The sequence below is a fragment of the Rissa tridactyla genome, chromosome 11 (assembly GCF_028500815.1).
Source record: "Rissa tridactyla isolate bRisTri1 chromosome 11, bRisTri1.patW.cur.20221130, whole genome shotgun sequence".
Lineage (NCBI taxonomy): Eukaryota > Metazoa > Chordata > Aves > Charadriiformes > Laridae > Rissa > Rissa tridactyla.
This window is the reverse complement of record NC_071476.1, coordinates 4,218,688-4,239,690: the sequence shown is the minus strand read 5'-3', so window position 1 is coordinate 4,239,690 and position 21,003 is coordinate 4,218,688. Positions and strand designations below refer to the sequence as shown.

The 21,003-nt window shown below is 64.0% G+C and overlaps 1 protein-coding gene across 4 annotated transcripts in view; it reads left to right on the top strand.

Moving 5' to 3' along the window:
- The window catches only part of SYNPO (synaptopodin), a 30,498-nt gene continuing 9,495 nt past the window's right edge, over positions 1–21,003 (top strand). Inside the window, exons 1-3 of one of the 4 annotated variants that reach the window (XM_054217027.1) lie at positions 1–142; positions 7,792–8,556; positions 18,066–19,954. In XM_054217027.1, coding sequence (XP_054073002.1) covers positions 8,088–8,556; positions 18,066–19,954 — 2,358 coding nt within the window. In that variant the 5' untranslated portion in view covers positions 1–142; positions 7,792–8,087. Of the gene's footprint in view, positions 143–4,350; positions 4,399–7,238; positions 7,285–7,791; positions 8,557–18,065; positions 19,955–21,003 lie in introns of those variants that run through there. The other 3 variants (XM_054217029.1, XM_054217030.1, XM_054217028.1) reach the window with 3 other exon arrangements.

The window sequence follows — 21,003 nt, the reverse complement described above, 5'->3', positions numbered from 1 at the left end:
CCAGCTGGGACCCCGGGCACGGCGGGGGGAGCCTGGGTTTGACACCCCCCGCCCCCGCCTCCATGGGCTCAGCTGGAGCACATGGAGAGCAGGGAGCTTTGCTTCCCCGTGGGAGAAAGGGAAGGGGAAAGAGGTGAGCGTGGTGAGTACGAGCATCTCTGGGCTTACCGGGGTTGCCGTGGGCTCGGTGGCCATCCCAGCGGGATGCTGGCCAGGGATGGCTCTCGGTGACCTGAGCAGTGTCGCAGGACATGCTCCTCCGGCATGGGCATCGGCAAACTCCAGGATGGAGGAGTCTTCTGGCAGAGCGGAGGGTGGAGGTGGGCTTCCCTGAGCCCCCTGGAATGTTTTCCCCACCACAGGGGCTCTTTTGGCTCCTCGGTCCTGCCCGGTTTGGGGTGCCTCCCTGCCAGCATCCAGCTTGCCCTTTGGGGATGGATTTGGGGATTTGGAGGGGGGAGCAGCCCTTTTCCCCAGGATCCCCTGGAGCCACTGGGGAGAGGATAAGCTGCCATGGGACTGCGCCGGGGGGAAGAGACGAGGTAGGGGAAGAAGAGGGAGAGCAGTAGCAGGCAGGGGGCTTGGTGGCAGCACAGCCAGCCCGGGGAGGCAGCCCTGTGCCCTGGGGGGACCCGGGCACCCCAACCATGTCCCCTCGCAGGGACAGCCCTTCCTTGCGGCTGGAACCCCAGGGGTTCATGGGGTTTGTCTCCCAGGGCTGCCATCGCGGGTGCCCTGGGCTCCCGAAGGGGTTAAGAGAGGAGAGGAAAAGCGGAGAAAGAAAACAGAGGGTTAGGAGAGAGCGGCTCGGTCAGGGGCTGTTTGCACTGGCTTGGATGTGTCCTCGGCGTGTTTATTCCTACTGCACAAGCGCTTTTGCCAGAATGAGAACCAGACTGCTGAGCACGCTGCACACACACACACACACACATATGCTGCTGCTTCTGGTGCTCGGGCATGCACAGCCCTACGCTAAAACGCTTCCCAGTCGCACCCGTCCTCTTCCAGCTCCTGCCTTTTTCCCTCTGCGTCAGGAATCGCACAGGGACCCCTCCGAGGAGCGATGGCTGGTGGCCGTACCCCGGCCTCGGGGACTCCTGGAGCCCAGACGAGCGGCAGGGCTGCTCTCCTGCCTGTCCCCCCCCCGGCCCCGTCCCGTCCCATCCGGGATCGCAGCCTTGGGCGAGCCGGATGGGAGCAAACCTCGTGTCCCAAGGCCACCAGCCTGCTGTGCCGTTGGGGCCAAGGCCTGGGAATGGGCATGTGCTGGGGTTTGGCTGCTTTCCTGGGCTGGAAAGAAAACACCCCCCTCCCCGGGATGCTCTTTGTTTCCCATGGACCGTCCCCAGGCACTGCCCGTGGGGCTCGGAGGGGCCAGACCCTGCTCTGGAGTCCACTTGATTCCTGTCTTCTCACTGCGCTGCTAAAATGTCCTTGATCCTGGTCCTGGTGGTCCCCAGGCTGTGTGCATCCACCTCTCCTCTCGGGTCCCATCCTGCCTCTCTGGGATGAGGGGGGACCGAGGGACTGGCCAGGGCCGTGGTTGCAGGAGCCAGTGGGGAGCTGCTCCCCCCGTCTTAGCAGCACGATCCTGTTCCCCATCTGTCTCCTGCAGGCTTTAGGGCTTTGGGGGGGGTCACAGTGGGGAGGATGGGGCTGTCAGGGCTCAGCAAACCTCATGCGAGCTGCCGGCTCTGCCGCTGAACTTGCATCTGCGCGTGGGCAAGTCGTGTGCCATGATCCCGGCAGCCCCGGGTCGTGGCCCCTTGTTTGTCTGCTCGGGGGGAGCTGGGGGGGCTGCGACAGCAGCAAACACGGCTGGGAAATCAGGCAGGGGCTCACGCTGTGCCGGCCCCCAGGATGTCCTGGGAAGCTCAGCAGCCCCTGGATCCCGGAGGGGCTGAGATGCTCCGGCTGTCTGTTGCTCATCCCGGCTCGGGCGGCCCCGAACGCCCAGAGGTTGCTTAAACTGGCTTGTCGAGCCCCGGTGGGTTTTTCTGCTTAGTTAATGGGTCGCGTTTTATGTCTGTTGAGGCTGAGCTCCCTGGGGCCGACGTGGCTGCGGGATGAGCCCCATCCCCGCCGCAGGAGGCTGCTCTGCCCTCCCACCCCGGCAGGTTTTTGGCACAAGCGACAACAGGCGTCCCGACAGCCGGGGGTGACCCTATCCCCGCCGTGCTCGCCTCCAGGAGTGGGATCTTGTTTAATTAGGGAGCGTTCGTCATCACCCCCCAGCAAACGTTCGGGGAAAGGCGTGAAGGCGCAGCGGTGCCAGCCCTCCCTCCGGCATCTGCTGCTGGAGCTCCGTGGGGAAATTCGGGTGTGGGACCTGCCGTGCCGGTGAGTTGGTGGCTGCACAGACGGAGCCGTTCCCGCGGGATGGATAATGAAGGTGAGCTGCCCTCAGCTGCCATCAGGCAGGGATGTACGGAGCAGGGAAGCTGGGAGCTGCCTGTACCCGGCCGGCCAGGCCGGCTCACTCCGGCGTGCTTGGGGTCTGCTTTGCCAGCCGTGGGGAGAGCTGTGCCGTGCTGCCAGCCAGACTGGTGGACCCCAACTGGTGTGAGCCTCCCTGGCCTGCCTCCCCCCGGCTGGCTGCCTCTGCTCTGCGTGTCCCAGGGGCTGGAAGGACCCCCTGGTTCACCACGCAGCCCGGAGCATGTTTATAGCAGCGGGAATGGGCTTCTCCAGAGCTTGGTCTTTAAGGTCCTCTTCTCCCTCGGACCTCCCTGGTTTTTTGCATTTTGTTTGAGTTTTGAAAGGCCAAGCCGCAGTTTCATCCCTGGCTTCCCACCGCGATCTGCTGGGGCTGCAGCTGACCGCCCTGTGTCCTCGAGCAGCGGTAGCCAAAGATCCCTGGGGATGGCCACCCACCTCGGGGGCACCTGGGCTTTCACTGGGCTGCAGCCGGTGGGACCTGGGATCTGCAGCACTCACCAGACCTGGTGCTTTGCTCCCCAAAACTGTGCCGAGAAGGGCCCAGGGCAGCTGTGACAGCCAGGCTGGGGCTGCCCTCATCCCCAGGGATGCAGCAGCTGAAGCTGAAGCCAGGGTCTGAGATAAGCAAAGGGCAGGACAGGCTGGGACCTGCCCCGCGCAGGGCTGTGAGGTGCAGGTGGCTCCCGGGATGGTCCGGTTGGGACCCCCAGGTCAGATGGCTCCGTTAGGGATGATGGGGACAGTGGGGTGTAGATAGACTTCTGGACCCAGCCAGGAGGGCTGAGCAAGGCCGATGTCACCCAGCTGGAGTGCGCAGGCTGACGTTCAATGGATGTAGACCCCCCCCATGGGGGAGGTTTGCTGAAGGCCCCCGGCCTGGGGCTGGGAGGTGGTTTGAATGGTGGAGGAGGAAGGGAGAGGGTTTTCTGAGTGCTGTAACCTGACTAAAAGCACCCCTGTGAGCTGGGTGTGGGCGCAAACACCCACCGGGGCTTGGTATGGGATGTTTGTGCTGGGGTACAAAATGGGTTTGACCCCAAATCCAGCCGAACCTGCACCATGCTGCCCTCCAAGGGACCAGCAACCGCCCTATCCAGCCTGCTGTCCCCTGTCCCAGCCGGCTCTCAGCCTCCTCGCTGCCTGGGAGCAGAGGGCGAGCTGCCCAGGGCGACTCCTCTGCTCCCTGAATGTGGAGGAACAAGGACACGGTCCAGCTGTCCAGGATGCCGCTGTCCTCCTCTTGCCTTGCTCTGCTCACCGCTTTAATAACGGCAACTCCTCTGGTGCCCCGCAGCCCCCGTGCCGTCCCCAGGCGTTTCTCCCTGCCAGCTGCGGGCAGGGGATGCTGGCACAGCTCGGCGTGGGCACCCGCATGCCGGGACCGGCAGCCCCATGTCCCCACAGGCAGGCTGGGGCATCGGGGACCGCAGGGGTTGCACGGGGACAGGCACTCAGGAATGTTGTTTTTTCCATCCCGGTTTCCATCAAGGTAGTAAATCAGGGCTGCAAAATGCTTTTGTTTTCCCCAGCGCGCTGCCGGCTGCCGTGCCTGCCAGCCCCTGCCTCGCCTGCAGGAGCCAGGATGCGGCCATCCTTGCTCGCTCCCAGGGCTCGCTCCGGGAACAGGGTCCATCCTGGGGACCTGTCATGCCAAGGGGGGTGACTTTGCATCTCCTCTCTCATCCTGGCAGGGATTTCCAGGAAAGCAATCTCATCACATCCCAGTTCCCTTGTGGCTCTTCCCTGGTTGCTGGAGCCCTGCAGAGAGCCCTCGGCCCCTGCGGAGAAGGTTTTTCTCCATCCATCCTGCACATCCCAGTTGAGTCCCTCCTGTTGCCATCCCTTCCCTGCTGTGAGCGGTCCCGGTCTCCCATGGAAGGACGTCGGGGTGGCATGGGGTGACACCGAGCTACTCCACAGGCAGCTCGGCCGTGCCTCCCCCCAGCACATCCCCGCCAGGTAGCTGGAGAGCCGGGGGGGGGTGGATATTGGATTGCAGCAGATGGGAGAGCGTCCGGACACAGGGTGGCCCAGGCACAGCTCCAAATGCCGCTGGGTGACAGCTACACCGCAAAGACGTCTCCCATCTCCCGTATCAGCTGCGGAGGCAGCGCTCCCTTAAAGAAACACCGGCCCCCCCAGGAACATGCGGTTGGCCTTGGGGGATGTCGCCGACCCATGTTCCTTGCCCCATGTGGTGCCACAGGGGAAGGTGCCACAGGGAGAAGGTGTCACAGGAGGAAGATGCCGTGGGGGGACGGTGCCCAGCTCCCCCGAGGGGACATTCAGCTGCTGGCACAGGAAAGGTGCGAAGATCCCCAGATGTATAGGTTGCGGCAGGGCTATTTTGGAAAGGGACGGAGCCGATCTTGTGACCGGAGCTGGGGACTGCAAGTCTGGACAGCAGGGTCCTGCCTGAGTGACAGCGACCCACTGCCTGACCTCGGGGAAACCCGAGAGCCCCCGCTGTGCTGGGGACAGCTTTTGCGCCCCTTCCCGCCCCCGTCCTGGCTTGTTTAACGATGATGAAAACCAAGCGTTGGGCAGCGATGTGGCTGGGGACAACACGGGAAAGCGGGGACAGAGCCCAGACTTGGTCATAAATCCACCCCCAGCTCTATGGCATCCCTATGGCCGGGCCACCCGTGGTCCTGAGGGCTGTCCTGGAGGTGCCACCTGCGCTGTGGTGGGGACAGGACCAGCCCAGGCCACCGCGGTCCCCCAGGTCCCCCAGGCGGGTGCCGGGAGCAGACGGAGATGGAGACTTTCTGCAGGCCCCCGTCTCCCTGGGGCTCGGCAGCCTGAATGCCAGCAACGCCTGCCAAAAATATTTGTGTGGGAGGTGGAAAGTTAACTTTAGTTTTCCTTTTTTCAATGGCAGGGGGGGTGGCAGGGTGTGAGAAAGGCAGGCTGCGGGGGGGTGGGGGTTTGGGGGGGGGGGGGTGTGCATCACCCGCCAGCGAGTGGGCAGGGAAAGACAGCCGAGCAAAAGGTCTCCCTGCAGCCAAATTTCAGCACTTTGTGAATTGCAGGATTTAATTATTTATTTATGTATTTTTATTCTTCCCTCCCCTGGCACCATTTTGCAGCTTCTCGTAGGAACTCGCTGCTGCCGGGCAGCGTGAGGTGCTTGCTTTTGGGGGAGGGAAGCCGGGAGCGGGGCGGGGGGCACAGTGGCCAGGGGCTTGCTGGGGCTGTGAGATGCACACCGGTGCCCGACTCGAGCATCCCTTGCTCCCTGGCTGGTGCTGCGCCTCTGAAATGGTCCCCGAAATGACCCTCACGCCCCTTTAGGGCCACGTTCTGCAGGCGGGCGGTTGTTAACTCAGCCTGGTTCTGTGGAGGCGGCGGGCGATGCTGCTCCTCCCTGCTGGGGCGACGATGCTCCCGGGGCACACGCGCCCATCCCACCCTGCCGAGCAGACAGGATCAGCCCCGCAGCTTTCGCTGGAGATGCACGTTACCCATCAATATTCCCTCCCCACGCTGTTCGCGGAGCCCAGGGGCCGTGTCCCGGGGCGGTTGGGGGAAGGTGGCTCCTCCACCATGTCCCCGCCGCGGTGCCAGGCTCAGCCTGGCCCCCAGTGAGGCACCAGACGCGTGACTCGGTGTCTCGGCGACGTGGGCGTCCCCGTCCCCGCAGCCCGTCCCTGGGGAACGCCGCCGCTCGGGTCTCGCCGAAGGAGGGGTTCGCCAAAAGGAACGCCGCCGGCATGGTGGGCGCCCCTCCCCAGGATGTACCCGTCTGCAGAAAGCGCTCCCGAAATGGAAGGGGGCGGCTTTGGAAGATGGTTTTTGAGGCGGCACTCTCTCGTCCGGCAAACTGTCAAGGCAGCTCCGGTGTAAGATGGGCGGGAGTCGTGCCGCCCGAGAAACCCTCTCCCTACGGATGGGGCGAGGGGGTGGGAGCGGGCAGACGGCAGAGCCGCTCCGAGGGGATCTCTGCCGACCCGCGCCGGGCTGGGGATATTTTTGGCAACTTTCTCTTTGTCCTCGTTTGAGATAAGCCAGCACCCTCCAGCTCCCACAGCTTGCCGTGTTCCTAAGGAAAGATGTGGGTGGCTTCCCGCAACTACTAGGGCCCTGGATTATGTAAAGAGCAGGGTGAGATTCCCTTTTTCACAGAGAAACACTGAAATTTCCCCCCCACACACACCCCCAGGCTCTCTGCATGTTGAATAATCGCAGCAGAGCAAGGCAGGAGGAAGGGTTTCAGAAAGGGCAGAAGATTTCCTTTGGGCATTCACAAAAAAATGCAGCCTTGCGTTGGGGAAATGCCCGAGCGCCTGTTCAGCAGCTGAGCTTTCACTGGCTGTTTCCAATCCGCCTTCATTTCCAAAATAACCTTGCTAAGGAGGGGAAAAGTTTTGCGGAGAAGCCGCGCGAGCCCCAGGCAGGGTGTATTCCTGCCTGAGCTCAGCCCCGCGGCGGTGACCTAGTGCATTTTCTTGTTTCGCTGAATAATCTTGCGATAACTCAGGGAGGGTTTGGGGTCGAGCAGAAACCTCTTTTCCTCCTCAGCCGGCTGTTAGCCTGGGAAATCCGTCACGGTCCGTGTGGGTCTCCCAGCAGCAGCGATGCCCGGCGGGTGCTTCCCTGGGATCCGGCCTCGCAGGGAGCGGGGCTGGGCGATGTGGGGTGAGCGGCTGCAGAGGACTCACGGCACAGGAATTTCCCCCCCTCCCGTTACGCTGTAAACCCGTATCCTGTCCCGGGAGCGATGGCATCCCCCTCTCCCAGCTGACACCTCGCCTGTCGGCTGTGTCGGTGCGCGCCTTCGTCATTCAGCAGGATTTATGCTCGGCGGAAGGGAAGCGGGTCTGTCTGCGCTTGTCCCGGCGCCGCGTGAGTCACTCAATGGTTAAACACAGCTTTATCAGCTGGATGCGGGGAATTTCGCTTTCCAGCAGGACCGGAGGTGGGAGCCAGGGCTCCTGCTGACCCTGAGCAAACCCAGTGTGCAAGGAACGGGATTCTTCCCCCAGCGGTCCCACCTCCTGAGCAGCAACCGTCCCCCAGCACCGGCCACAAACGGGGGTGTCCACAGCCACGTCTGGGCTGCAAAAGCGAAGGGAGCCCATCAGCGGGGTCCGGCCGTGGGGGCTGTGCCCAGGGGGAGGACGGATGGACGAGGGTGCTGGGGTGGTGAGCGTGGCACTGGCAGGGGGCTGCTGGGGGGTGTGTGTGGGGCATTTCCAAATGAGCCGTTAGGGAGTGCTGGCATCTCAGGGCGTCCTTCCTCGTGGGGCTGGAGCCCAGGCTGGGGACGCCGGGAGCTTCTCTGTGGGCTGTGGCCAGAGGCAATCAGTGGAAGCACAAGCATGCTCAACACTCCCCCTTCCCTTCGTGCAGGTCCTCGGACGCTGCTCCTCTGCCTGCCTGGACAAGAGAAATTCCTGAAAAATCCTCCTCGGTGATGTGTGTCCTCTAGGCAAATCCCTACGGCTGGATCTCCAAAAGCTGCCTGCTCCTTTGATCCTGCTGCCTGCAAGAGGAGTAAAGCTGGGCTCGTGCCCGGCACGTGGCCGTCTTCCCTCCTGGACACTGCCCGTGCTCCGAGGGACACTGCCAGGCAGCAGCAACCCCCCCCCGGCCATGCGGAGCGGGTTTGAAAGGCCGTGGAGATCCAGCGAAGGAAAGCGGCGGAGATGCTGAAGGCAACACTGCAGCAGCGCTGCCTGCAAACCCAGCCCCGCTGCCCCGCGCCCGGCCGGGCTCTGCAAAACCCCTGTGTCTGCGGGACAGCCCAGGGGGACGCCGAGGGGGACAACGGCTGCTGGCAGGAGAGGGGGAGCAGAGGGGGGCAGAAGTGTCACCCCCAGGATGCTCCTGCCTCCAAGACAGAAGAGGAGGGACAGAGGGGACTGCTGGGAGGGAAGGCAAGCGGGAGCTGTCGGCAGGAGCCCGGGGAGCTCAACAGGGATGCTCTGGTTGCCACATTGGATGGCAGCAGCCTTGCCTCGGCAGCTGAGCCCGCAGTGCCCCCAAAATGCCCCAGCTCTGCCCCAGAGCTGCCCCCCCCAGCAGCCAGCCCCACATCCGACCCCAGCCAGGAGTGGAAAGTGGTGAAGATCCAACGGGTCCTCATCGACCCTGCCGGCGAGCCGAGGAAAGCGGGTAAGAGAAACTCCCTTTGGCCACCATCCCGCATCCCGAAAAGCACTGCTGCTATCCCAGTGCCGGGGCTGCCACTGCCTGGCACAGCGGTGGGAACGCCCGGCTCTTCCCAGGGCAGGATCTCCGCTGGGTTAGAGGTCCCAGGCTCCCGGCTGAGCTGCTGGGACTATTTTAGCTTGAGATGATCTCTCTGGCCTTAAAAATAAGGAGGAATCTGTGGCTTTTTTCAGGAGGGGGATGGGAAGGCAGCGGGCGGGTTCCCGCAGTCTCAAGGAGATCAATGGAACCCCGAGCAGGGCGGGCTTCCTGGCCATCACCCTGGCCTCGGGGCTCGGCGGGACCCTGCCAAGAAGGGGTTGATCAGGACCAGCTCCTGGGGCACTGCCTGGGATGGGGACATCTCTCCCCGGTCTGTCGGGGCAGGGATGGCCAAGCATTCGTTACGTGGCTTGGGGCCATCTCTCTTTCAGCTCCTGGTTTAAAAATTAAGCGCTTTATTTCAGGCCGGTTGGTTCCGACAATGCTCTCTGCCGTCGCCTCGCTTCACAGCCCAGCTTCACAGCCGGTCCCCCTCTGTGACTGTCCCTTCGGCCACGGTGACACAAATACAGGCACATATCTCGGGTTTACCGCGGACCTCCCCACCCTGGGGAGATGCTCCCGCAGGGTCAGACCCATCCTCTTACAGGCATCGGACCCATTTTTAAACCCTGCTTCCACCCTTCTTTCTATTTCGCTCCTGCCCAGCTGTTATCTCAGCTGCCATGCGGCGCCGGGGCAGGTGTGTCACTGTCCCCATGGGATGGTGTTATCGGATGCTGCGGCTCCGCTCAGAGCCTGGTTTTCCCAAAGCAGCCCCAGTGATGGGGAGGGACGGGACCGGCTGGGGATGCTTGACAATGAACCTGGTGTGCAGAATCCGCCCCTTGACTTTTTTTGGGGTGTCAGCCGTCCTCAAAACCAGCGGCTCCCTGGATGGGATGAGGGCTGGGAAGCTCCGCCAAGTCCTTTTGGCTCAGCGCTGCCCCAGCAGCTCCCCGGCCGCACGGGCGTCGTGTTTCAGGGCCCAGCCACACAATCCGGGCGGACCCAAACAGTCCTCCCAGTCCTCCCTCTGCTCTGGGACGGCAGATCCGCGGCGGGGAAAGGTCAGCCCTGACTGTGTCCAGGCTCAGCATTTTCCTAACCCGCGCCGCCATCCAGCACTTTTGCTGCCAGCCTGGAATTTTAAAGTAACTCAACAGGTTTGTTGGAAAGAGTTTGTCTGTCCCGTTTCCTCCCCCTCCAAGTGAGATCACCACCAGCCACTGCCTGTGGGATCCGTCAGACTTTCCAGAGCCTCCGGGCAGGATGTCGCTGAGGGTCCTGAGCGCTGGCGGCGGTGCCGGGCCCTTGTGAAAAAACCTGCAGGTTTGCGAAGGAGAGGTTTGGTTCAGAGCAGGGACGGCGGCGGAGGAGGGAGGGAAGGGCAGGTCCCTGTGCAGGAGGCATCGGGGCTGCCCTCGCGGCAGGGCGTTTGCGGGAGCATCCCCGGGAGCTGTCGGGGATTTGCTCCTCTTCTCCTTCGCTGGCTGGGGGTAAAATAACCCCCACCCACACAGCTCCCGCAAGAGAAAGGGGTGCATCCATCCGCACCCAAAATCATGCAGGGATGGCCTTGAGAGCTGGGAGCCAAGTGGGTGCCCCCCCTCCCTGCCTCAAGCGGTGCAGACCCACTCAGGCAGGTCCCCAGTGTCCCTTTGGTCCCCATCCAGCAGCCCAAGGCCAGGCTGGCTGCTCCCAAATATCCGGCACGGCGGCCCGAGCTGGTTGGCACCTCTCGGGGCAGGCTGAGGAGCGCAGGAGCCCCGGGTAGAGGCAGCGGCTGCGAGATGCAGGAGGCAGGACTGGTTTCTCTGTCTGGTGTGCAAATAAACGGAAGGTTTCGCTCCCTGGGGGCTGCCGAGCCAGCGCCAGTCTCCCTCAAAAACCAGAAAAGCACAAAAAAAAAGCAAAGAAGGGCAGGAAGAAAGGAAATTAGAAAGGCAAAAAATAAGGCCAAGAGCTCATCCTGCGGTGTGGACGGGCGCGGGAAGGGGGTGAGGCTGGTCCCACTGGCAGCGGTGCCTGGGAGCTCCGCAGCCCCAGCTGCTGAGAGGTGATGCCGGCTCCCCAGGAATCATCCGGCTGTGGTTCCGCCATCACTGGGAGCCGACCGCCCCTGGCTAAGGGCTTTCCGTGCTCTTCCCAGAGGGTCCCCGGGGCGGTGACGCCGTTGCCCAGCTCCGAGTGCCCCAACTCTTTAGGCACTGGGGAAAGCGGCAGCAAGGGAGGGCCCTGCTTCCCTGCCAGGTGAGGTGCTGCAGGTCCCGGGCAGTGCTCGGGGGAGGGAAAGGGGGTGAGGGCTGGGGTAGGGGGGATGCGCAGGGCTGGGAAAGGGATGTGCATGGCAGGGATAAAGGGGATGCCCCAGGGTGGAATATGGGGATGCACAGGGCTGGGAAAGGGGAATATGCGAGACTAGATAAGGGGGATGCCCCAGGAAGGAATAAGGGGATGCACAGGGCTGGGAAAGGGGGATGTGTGTGGCAGGGATAAAGGGGATGCCCCAGGATGGAATAAGGGGATGCATAGGGCTGGGAAAGGGGGATGTGCATGGCAGGGATAAAGGGGATGCCCCAGGATGGAATAAGGGGATGCACAGGGCTGGGAAAGGGGGATGTGCATGGCAGGGCACGGGGGATGCGTAGGACTGGACAAGGGGGATGCTCCAGGATGGAATAAGGGGATGCGCAGAGCTGGGTAAGGGGAATATGCAGGGCTAGATAAGGGGGATACCCCAGGAAGGAATAAGGGGATGCACAGGGCAGGGATACAGGAATGCCCCGGCCTGGGTAAGGGGGTGCCCCAGGCTTGGTAAGGGGGTGCCCGGCTGCTCTCACCCGCCGTGGGGCTCAGCGCCGACCCAGCCGGGACGGGAGGCGGCGGGGCAGGGCCGGCGGGGGCAGCCGGGGCGGCTGGCGGTGCCGCCGGGGAGGGGGGGGACCCGTCCCGTCCGGTCGGTCGGGCGGGGCGGGCAGGGGCAGGGCCGGCGGGACCCATCACCCCCCCACCTCCCCGGCCCCGGCCCCCGCCCGCCGCCCCCCCCTCCGGGCCCGCTCCGAGGGCGGAGCTGCCGCAACTTTCCTGCCCGCCGCCTCCTCCCCGGTACAGTCGGGCTGCGAGGGGCGGCGGCGGCACCGGCACCGCGGGTAGGGCCAGGGCTGGGGGGAGCAGCGGGGCTGGGGCGGGGACCGGGGTGGGGGCTGAGGGGGCAGCCGGCCGGGGGACCGGAGCAGGGACCGGGGGTCCGGGGGTGGGGGGGGAGATGGGAGCGCAGAGGGGGGTGGCAAGGGGGGGCGCTGGGGTTTGGGGATGGCCGGGGGTGCCGGGGGCTGGCAGTGCATGGGAGGGTCCGGGGGTGTACGGGGATGTAGGGGGGCGCTCGCCCAGCATCCCCTGTAGGGTGCTGGTGGTGGGCGAAGGGCAGGCGAGTGGAGTTGCAGCTAGCCCCGGGGGGGGGGGAGACAAGGGGTGAGTGGGGTTTCTCTCTATATAAATTAGCCGGGCGGGTGTCGGCTCCCTCTGCCCACACCCAGGGGTCCGGCATGGACTTGCGGGTCCCCCTCGGGGCTCAACAGGGTCTCACCACCCAGCTCTGCAGAGCGTCTTCCCAGGCAATGTCCCCTGTCCCCCTGTCCCCCCCCGCGGGGACGTGATCTCCCCTGGCCGTGCCACCCCGCGCTGGAGACACAAGGTCTGTCCCTGCGGCTTGGCAGCCAGCGGGATGGATCCCTTACCGATTGTGCAAGGGACAGGCGAAGGCCCCGTTTCATCCCGCTCCCCTCCCCGCTCCGTCCATCCGACGGGGACGAGCCGAGACAGATGACCTTTTCTCACCTCCGGCTCATGGCACCAGCCTGGCAGGGCTGCCACCGGTGCCCCGGCAGCCCGGGGCGTGTTGCGGCAAGTCCGAACACCGCTGGGCATCAAGGGGCTGGGACTCACTTGCAGGGAGGGATGGGATCCCCGTGGTACCCGGCCATGGGATGGGCTGGCTCTGCTGCGCTCCGGGCGGATGGATGGCAGGGCAGCCTGGAGGAGCTCTGCCCAGCTCCAGCCTCCTTTTGCAAAGCTAAAAGCTTAATTTTGGCCAGCTGGGGGAAGGTGCTGCCTCCACTTAGGTGGTAGCAGCAGCCTCTTCTTCCCCAGCGCGGATGCGCACAGGGCCGGGGCTGCTCGCTGCGTCCCCTCGGCTTGGCATGGCCCGGGAAAGCGGGGCACGGCAGCCAGTCCCTATTAAAGAGCAAAACCCCCCCCCAGCCCCTTTTCCTCCTCCCCCGGCTGGCAGATGGCTGTGCCAGGGCTTGCCACTTGGAGACTTTGGGGCTGATTTTCGGCAGGATTAGGGTGCTGGGCAAGGCGGCGACACGGCTGCGAGCCCGGGAGGAGCATGGGGAGGCAAACAGCTCCAAATCCAGCAAAGCCCTTGTGAACAGAGGGCAGGGAAAAAACTTGCAAGCGCATCGAATTTTCTCGCTGTGCCAGATTTTGTCACTGGCAAAGGCGCCCGCGAGGAGAGGCCCAGCACGGTGCGCCCTGCCAGGCAGGCGAAGTTGCTCCCACCACGGCACCCACCGCTCGAGCCGGGGCTTTTTGGATGGGCAGGGCCAGCACGGATAAAAACTTCACGGAGGTTTTATATCTGGGGTATAGGAGGGTTGGAAGGTGGGAACAAGGCAGAAAATTGTTGTATTTCCACCCATATGTTTCAATCGTCTCAGTTTCTAGCTAGCTTGACTGCCCGTCTGTGCTGCCCTCCTTGTTTTCCTAGCAGCAGATTATTTGGGATAACTCTGGGAGCTGGAGGGAAGCGCGGGCTCAATGTGTGCGAGTTAGTGCGCATTGCAAAAAATCCTGCACAGCTGTAGCTGGGGCAAAAGGCCAGTTGGCTCCTCTGCCAAAAAAACCTGCTTACATTTCCTCGGTGTCCAAAGCCCTCAGTGTTTGGGTGAAAACACTGGATCCCGCCTCCCCAGCACCATCCGGCTGTCGATGTGCTTTCGGGTTTGTGGCAGGGAGGTGGCACGGCGGCGGCATGCGTCCCTCTGGAAAGACAGGCGTTTGTCTTGGTTTAATTCCGGGTTTGCCAGTGGGATTTTGCCAGCGAGAGGCAGCGTTTGGGTTGACTCGCCGCAGCCCAAGAAATGGTCAGAAAGGGGGAAAAGCAGCTGCGTGTTACGGATGGCGGCTGCTGCGCCGTGCAAAGATGGATTTGGGGTTGCTGGTCCGTGCTCTGGTGGCCCTGGGCAGCCCTGGGGCCGGCGGGTGGCCTGGTGGGACATCCCGAGCATCCTCCTGCGAGCTTGCCAAGGTGGGCTGCAGCGTCGGGATGGCCGAGCATCCAAACCCGGAGCAGGCTAGGGATAGATTTTGGAGTCACCTGCCAGCCTTGAGTCCAAGATTTCGCATGGCCTGTTGCATCCCACCGGCCCCATTGGGACTCCGGTACCTCTTGGCTTCTCCATGCAAGGACTTCTCACCACCACTGTGCCCGGTGCTCACAGCCACCCAGACCTGCCAGGTGACAGCTTCCAAGCCGCTGGTTCTCTTGCTGTGACATCCCAGCCACGTCACGACCAGCGACTTCCACTGGATCTGTCAGCTCGGAGAGCCCTGGGGTGTCTCCCCTCCCTGCAGTCTGGGGCCAAATCCTCATCTCATTCCAGCTCTTGGAGTCCGTGTCAGGGCAGGGCAGGCCACAAGCAGGGTCTGATACATCCTTCACCGTCATTTGGGGTCGGATGGTGACTCCAGCCTTTGCTGGCTGGACTTCAGACGCTCTGCAGTAAAGCTGCGCGGGGCGACCCATCCTTTGCACGGAAAGCTGAGCTGGAAGGATTATTTCCCCCCCCCCCCCATCTGGCCAGGAGGGGAGAGCAACAAAAATGCCTTTCATCGCCCTCGTCATCCTCGCTCTGGAGGAGAGAGCACAGTATGTGCTGCGGGAGGGATGACTGACAGCTTGGTAAGAAGCTGTTAAGCCCTTGCACTTGGGCGATGTTGCTGGAAGTCACCCCTGGAGCAACGGGAAACCTACGGAGCAAGTGCCTATATAAATATATAGATAGAGATCTATAGGCTCCTCTGGCCAAAGCTGCCGTGCGTTGCAGGGGGCTGGCTGCTCCTGTGCACTGGGGGGCCAGCAGTCCTGCAGGGCACAGGGACCGTCTCCGTCCCCGGCATCCCTGCACCGCAGGGCTGGGGGCTGCCGGGGGGACCCTCCAGCACGGGGACACGGCAGCGGAGAGGGCTGGCGGGGCTGGATTCATTCTTCTTGGAAGAAACTGGGACATTTGGAGAGGTGAACCGTTTCCTTCCCGAAGGGCAGCGTGGTGGCGAGCCGGTGTGCGGCGTGGGAAGGAAGGAAGGAAGAGTGGAAAAGCGCGAGAAGAGCCTGTCACCCTTCGGATTTTGGACTGGACTCCCATTAATGGGCGGAAGCCGGTTTCCAGTGCCGTACGAGCCCCGGGCGTGCTCAGCCACGCATAGTTTTGCTTTTGCCTCCTCCCCGCATCGCTCAGGCTGCCTTCGGCCCCGCGCCCCTCCTCCTCCTCCTCCTCCCCACCACCTGGACATTCTCAGCGGTTGAGCTCCCTCCCGGCTGCCTGGGGCCGGGGGAAAACCAGCAGCCAGAGCCCACCCGAGGCTCCGCGGCTGGCAGGGGATGGCGGGGAGGGATGAAGGGATGTTCCCTGCGGCTGGGAGGGGACAGAAGGGTGCAGGAGCCACCTGGGGTGACAAGGGTCCCTCCGGCCACCGCGGCAGATGGCTAACGGCTCTCACGCCGGGTCGAATAACCTCATCCTCCAGCTCAGACTGGAGGGGAGAGGGGAGGGAGGTGGTCCCTGCCCTTCGGCTGGGGATGGGGTGTCACCCCAGGTTGAGCGGTGATGAGCCCCGTCTGCAACGGTGCCTGCAGAGCTGGGTTGCAGGGCTGCAGGGTCTGTCCGTCTGTCTGTCCATCCGCTGGGCTCTGTGCGGCTGTGCAAGCCGGGCGGCATACGGGGGGGTTCTCTGCAGATTCCTCTGGCTTGCTGGAGGCTTCGGTGCTCTCCATCCATGCGGTGAAAATTGGATGTGAAGAGCAATTACTACCTCCTCCCCCAGCCCCCATTATTCTCCTGAGGGATTCATTCCCAGCAGGCTCAGGTGGAGCAGCCCGGGAATGGCGAGTACAAGGTGGGCAGGGGCTGCTGGAAGCACGTAGGGGATGGGGGTGCGGAATGTGATGCTGGGAGCAGACGCCAGATGGGAGATTTCAGGTGGGGGGGTTTCAGGTGAGGGGGGCTCCCACGCTGCAGCACCCCGTGGCCCGGCAGGATGCCCGTGCCCAGGGTGGCAGCGAGGGATGGGGATTCCTGGGGGCAAAATCCCAGGGGAAAAATCCCAACGCTTGTCCCGGCTATGCGGGAGTGTATCCGGCGGCTAGTCCAAGCAGGAACGGGCTGGCCAAGAGGTGAGTCATCCCTCCAGCGTGGAGGAGATCCCCCAAGGCCCCTCGGTTGCTGTTAAAAGGCAGTAGCAAGAGCGAGAGGCTGCAAAATGGCTCCGCCGAGAGCTCGGCTTCTTAGGCGGCCTCGGCCTCCGAGGAAGCAGGGATGCTCAGCTCGGAGCACGAATTTCACAGACATCTGGAGCCTGTGGCTTGTTTCTCAACGGCTCCTTGGCTGTATTTCTCCTCTGTTTCGGAGATAAAGGCGGCGAGGGTGACCCTGCGGAGCGGGAGCCGCGGTGCTGGCCGCCCTCCAGCCAGCCCGGCCGGAGGAAACCGCGGCTCCGCTCTGTGCCGCCGCCAAAGCAAATAGAAGTGGGGCGTTAAACAATGCCGGGCGCTAACTGGGGGAGACGTTGGCTGCCGGCGTTGCCGCTGTGGATGGGCTCCTTGTCTCCAGGAGAGAGTTTCCACTGGCATCTCTGCCTCCTCTCCCCCGTGGCCAGCCAAATCCCTCCCGTCCTGCAGCCCGAAGGCTTCATCCACCCTCCTCCTCCTCCTCCTCCTCCTCCTCTCCAGCCCCTCTGGGGAGGCAGGACCATCCTGTGTGCCTTGGCGGTGCTGAGGCCGGGGCAGGGAGTTGCTGGGAGCTGAGGGGAGGTGGGAGGGATGAAGGGGGAGGAAGAGGAGATGCCCAGCTCGCAGCAGCCCTCCTGCTTCGCCGTGGGCTCGCTGGAAGGATTTGGCTTAGTCATCCATCCCTTCCCTCGCTGGTAGGCTGAGCCACTGCTGAAAATATCCTGGAAGGCTCCCAAATGGCACAGAAGGCAAGAAAATGAGAAACACATGAAGGAAGGGATGGGAAGGGAAGAAGGGATGGGAAGGGAAGGGAAGAAGGGATGGGAAGGGAAGGGAAGAAGGGATGGGAAGGGAAGGGGAGCGGGTGCTGGCGGCACCCGGGGGAGCGGGGCTTGGGGACGGGCGGCCAGACCACCCGACTCCCTGCTGGGACCGGAGCAAGGACACCCCATCACAGCCATCCCGGCAGCGCCTTTGGGGAGGGGGCTGATCCCTGGGTGGGTGCTGGGGTGATGCTGATAGCTCCGCACTGGTATCTGTCCCTCGGCAGGGCTGGGGACGCTGCCCTTCCCGCCGGCGCTTCAGGGCGAGCTCGTAGGAAATTGCTCACCCCGAGAAAATGCCTTCCTGGCAGCTCCGCATCCTTTTGGCCTTCGGGAAGGGCTGGTGCCCTGACCTTTTGGCCAGCGCATGAGAAGCCCAGCACCACTCCGGCCACTTGCTGCGGGGCTTTCCCCGGGCTTTTTAGCACTTTGCTTTTAGCGCTTGCGTAGGCTCTGAAGGCATGAGGTTGGCTCCTTGCTGTGGGCTGTGTCTGTGTCCGACGGGTCGGGATCTGCACAGCTTCTGTCGGCTGCTGCCATCTCGTGTTGCTCCATAAATCAGTCCCCAGCTGGGACTGGCCACCCGCCTTGCCATGAGGTTTTGGTGGGTGGCATCTCCCCGCTGATGCTGGATTTGCTTTTCTGCCCGCTCGGGGCTGACCGTGCCGGGATTTGGGGCAAGGGGACGGGGGACACACGCTGGCCCCTTCCCTGCCCACTGCCTCTTCGAGCCAGGGGCCAAAACCATGCCAGCTGCAACGTGAGACCTGCCGAAGCCCTTGGAGAAATTCCTTTCCCATACGGTCACCACGGTGGGATGGGAGGAAAGGTCCTGAGAGCCCCTGGGTGTCCCCTGGGCTTTGCCTTCTCTCCCCCCCGGTGTGCAGAGCTGCAGCTCAGCATCTCATCGGCTCCCCATCCCCCCTAGACTGTGATATCCCCCCGCAGCGTCCCTCCTGCCTTCCCCCAGCTGCCGGGGAAGGGGTTGGGACGCCAAGGGATACCTGGAGGAAGAGCTGTCGGTCCTGGACGGGGAGGGCTGGGATCCCACACCCCCACTGAGCCCCCCTAACCCCCCTCTCCCCTCTGTCCAGGTCTCTCCCGCAGCGCCAGCCTCTCCGAGAAGGAGCTGAAGGAGGCGAAGGCACGGAGCCGGAGAATCGCGGCGCAGCTCACCACGGCGCCTGGCCCCAGCTCCAAGGGCGTCCTGCTCTTCAACCGCCGCAAGCAGCGCGTCGACGGGCTCACCGGGGCCGGGCATGGCGGGGGGCTGCCGCTGAGCCCTGCACCCCAGCCTCGGCAAGCAGCCATGGAGGAGGGCGAGGGGCAGGGGACGAAGCCGGAGTCCGGCACTCTGGGAGAGGAGCTGCGGGCAAACGCCTCCCCGTGCCGGGAACCACCTGCTGAGGCCCAGCAGGTCCCGCTGAGCGTCTACCTGAAGGAGAACATGGCATCGGCCGCCACCAACGGCGTGCAGGAGCGGGCTGCCGGCGGGATGGAGAGCGGGGCGGGGGGGCTCGGGGATGCGGGAGCCCCTGCGGGGCTGAGCACGGCGGCTCTCGCTCTGCCGCAGAGCCCCGAGGAGGGGAAGAACGGCGAGGTGCCCGGCGAGGTGCCCAGTGCGCCAGTGGGCACGGCCACGGGGACGACATCCCTGGCCAGCCAGCAGCAGAACGGGGCGCGGGGCCGGCAGTACTATGAGGTCCATCTCACCCTGGCCAAGCCCAAGCCGGTGAAGAACCGGACGGCCAGACCCTTCGGCACCCAGGCATCCCCCACCAGCAGCCAGCCCACAGAGGGACCCCCAGCCACCGAGCTGCCCCCACCACCCACCTACGCGGAGACCCTGAGCAGCCCCCCGCCGCTCACCCGTGTCCGCTCGCCCCCCGCCTACTCGGCCCTGTACCCGCCCCGGGAGCAGAAGATGCTGCCGGGTCCCCCCCTGGGTTGCGGGGTGAGCGGACCGAACCCCCTGCCCAAAACGGGGATCCTGGAGGAGTCGGCTGCCCGGAGAGCCAGCAAAAAGTCCATGTTCACCTTCGTCGAGAAACCGAAGCTGGGCCCCAACCCCGATCTGCTGGACCTGGTGCAGAGCGCGGACAGCAGGAAGAAGCAGAAGGAGCAGGGGGAGCCCGGGGCCGAGGATGAGCCCTTCGCCCTCGGGGCTGAAGCCGCCAACTTTGTCCCCAACAGCACAGCCAGGGGCGGGCAGCACCTCCCGCCGGCCGACGATGCTCCGGCGTGGTCCTCCTGCCTCAAGTCCCCCACCATCCAGCCCAAGCCGAAGCCACAGCCCAGCCACAACCTCAGCGAAGCGAGAGGGAAGGGGGCCGAGCTCTTTGCCCGCCGGCAGTCCAGGATGGAGAAGTTCATCATCGAGGCTCCCTCCCAGCCCGAGCTGCTGCGGTCCCCGTCACCCACCATGTCCCTGCCTCCCTCCTGGAAGTACGATGCCAATGCTTGCCTGTCACCCATGGTCTCCAGACGCCCTTCCAAGAGTCCCTCCAGGCCCTCCAAAACCCCCCTGGCATCTCTGTATGGCGGCAACCTGGTAGAGAATGAGGTCTCCCAGAAGGAGATAGAGATCTCCAAGCACCAGCCCTACCAGCTCCAGTCTTCACTCTTCATCCTCTCCCCATCCAAGGGGCCAGGGAGGTCCATGCCCCGGGAGATGCCTCCACCCAGACCCTCCCTTCCTGATGCCTACCCCTACCCCCAGCAAACCTCCTGCCCGACCTCTCCGGTGCCTCCTTCCCCAGTATGGCATCCCACCGCCGTGCCCAGCGCCAGCCAGACCACCTCCAGCCCCTTCCCTGGTGCCACCGGGGCTCTGCCCCTGACTCACGGCAGCTGTGCCAGTCCCGGAGCCCCGACCGAGGCGCTGCTGGCCTCCCCGTGCCGCCTGCTGCCACCCCGAGCGAAGGGGGGCTTCCAGGCACCCCGGCCCTCCTACTCCACCAGGAACGCCGGCATCGAGCCACAGGTGTGGAAACCTTCTTTTTGCTACAAGTAGCGGTGGCGGAGAGAAAAACAGGGGGGTTTTAGGCTTCCCTGCACTGGCTGAGTCCTCCCTAACTGCTCATGGGTGTGCCAAAAGCCGAACCAACCACAAAAAGGGGGGGGAAAAAGAAAAAGAAATAGGAAAAAAGAAGTAGCTGGGATGCTGCAGTGCTGGGACCATGGGTGAGACAGGCGCTGCTGAGCCCCCAGTGCAATGGGAGGCGAGGGGTCCCGGGGAGGTGGCAGGAGTTGGGGGCATAAGAGCCCATGGGATCCCAAAGAGCCATCCGGAGCCTGCCTATCCCGTGGGACTGCCGGCACTTTCTCTCTTCTCTCGCCTGGAAGCTGTATGGAGCATCGCATCTCCGGCTCCTTCCTTTCCTCGCCTCCTGCCTTTCCAACACTTGCAGCCGGCAGCTGCCAGCTCTGCCCGCTCGCCGTCTGTCCTGCCGGCTCCTATCGGCCTCCTACCAAAGCACACCCGGAGGGGACACACCGCCTTTCAGCCTCACTGTGCCTGCTCCTGTCTCTTTTGCTGCTCCTTCAGGATCTGTCCTCGTTTGTTTCCATGCCACGGAGGAGAGCCACATCCCTGGCGGAATGGCAGAGCCCCACGGTGCCGGGGACACTGTGGGGTCCCTGCCCTCCGGTGCCGGAGCTGGGGACGGGCAGCGCTGCTTGGCACGGCCGGGAGCGAGGGATGGCAGGCGATGGCAGGGCCAGCTGGGTGATGCTCAGCCTGATGCTCGTGGTCCAGCCGCGCCTCTGCCCATCTCTCCTGCCGCTCCCCCCGTGGTAACGAGTTGCCTTTTGACTGTGCTTTTATTTCTCCTGCGTTTTTCTTTCTTTCTTTCCCCCTCTTTCTGAATACACTCTGCGCTGTCAGACCTGTCTCTTCTCTTTCCTGCCGGCGTGGGAGCAGCTGCCGGGCGATGGACCCCCGAGCGGCGCAGGGGGGGTCTCCGCGCATCACCTGGAGGGAGGATTTAGGAAGCTGCAAGTAGTGAGAGGTCCTGGGTGAGATTTTGGGCA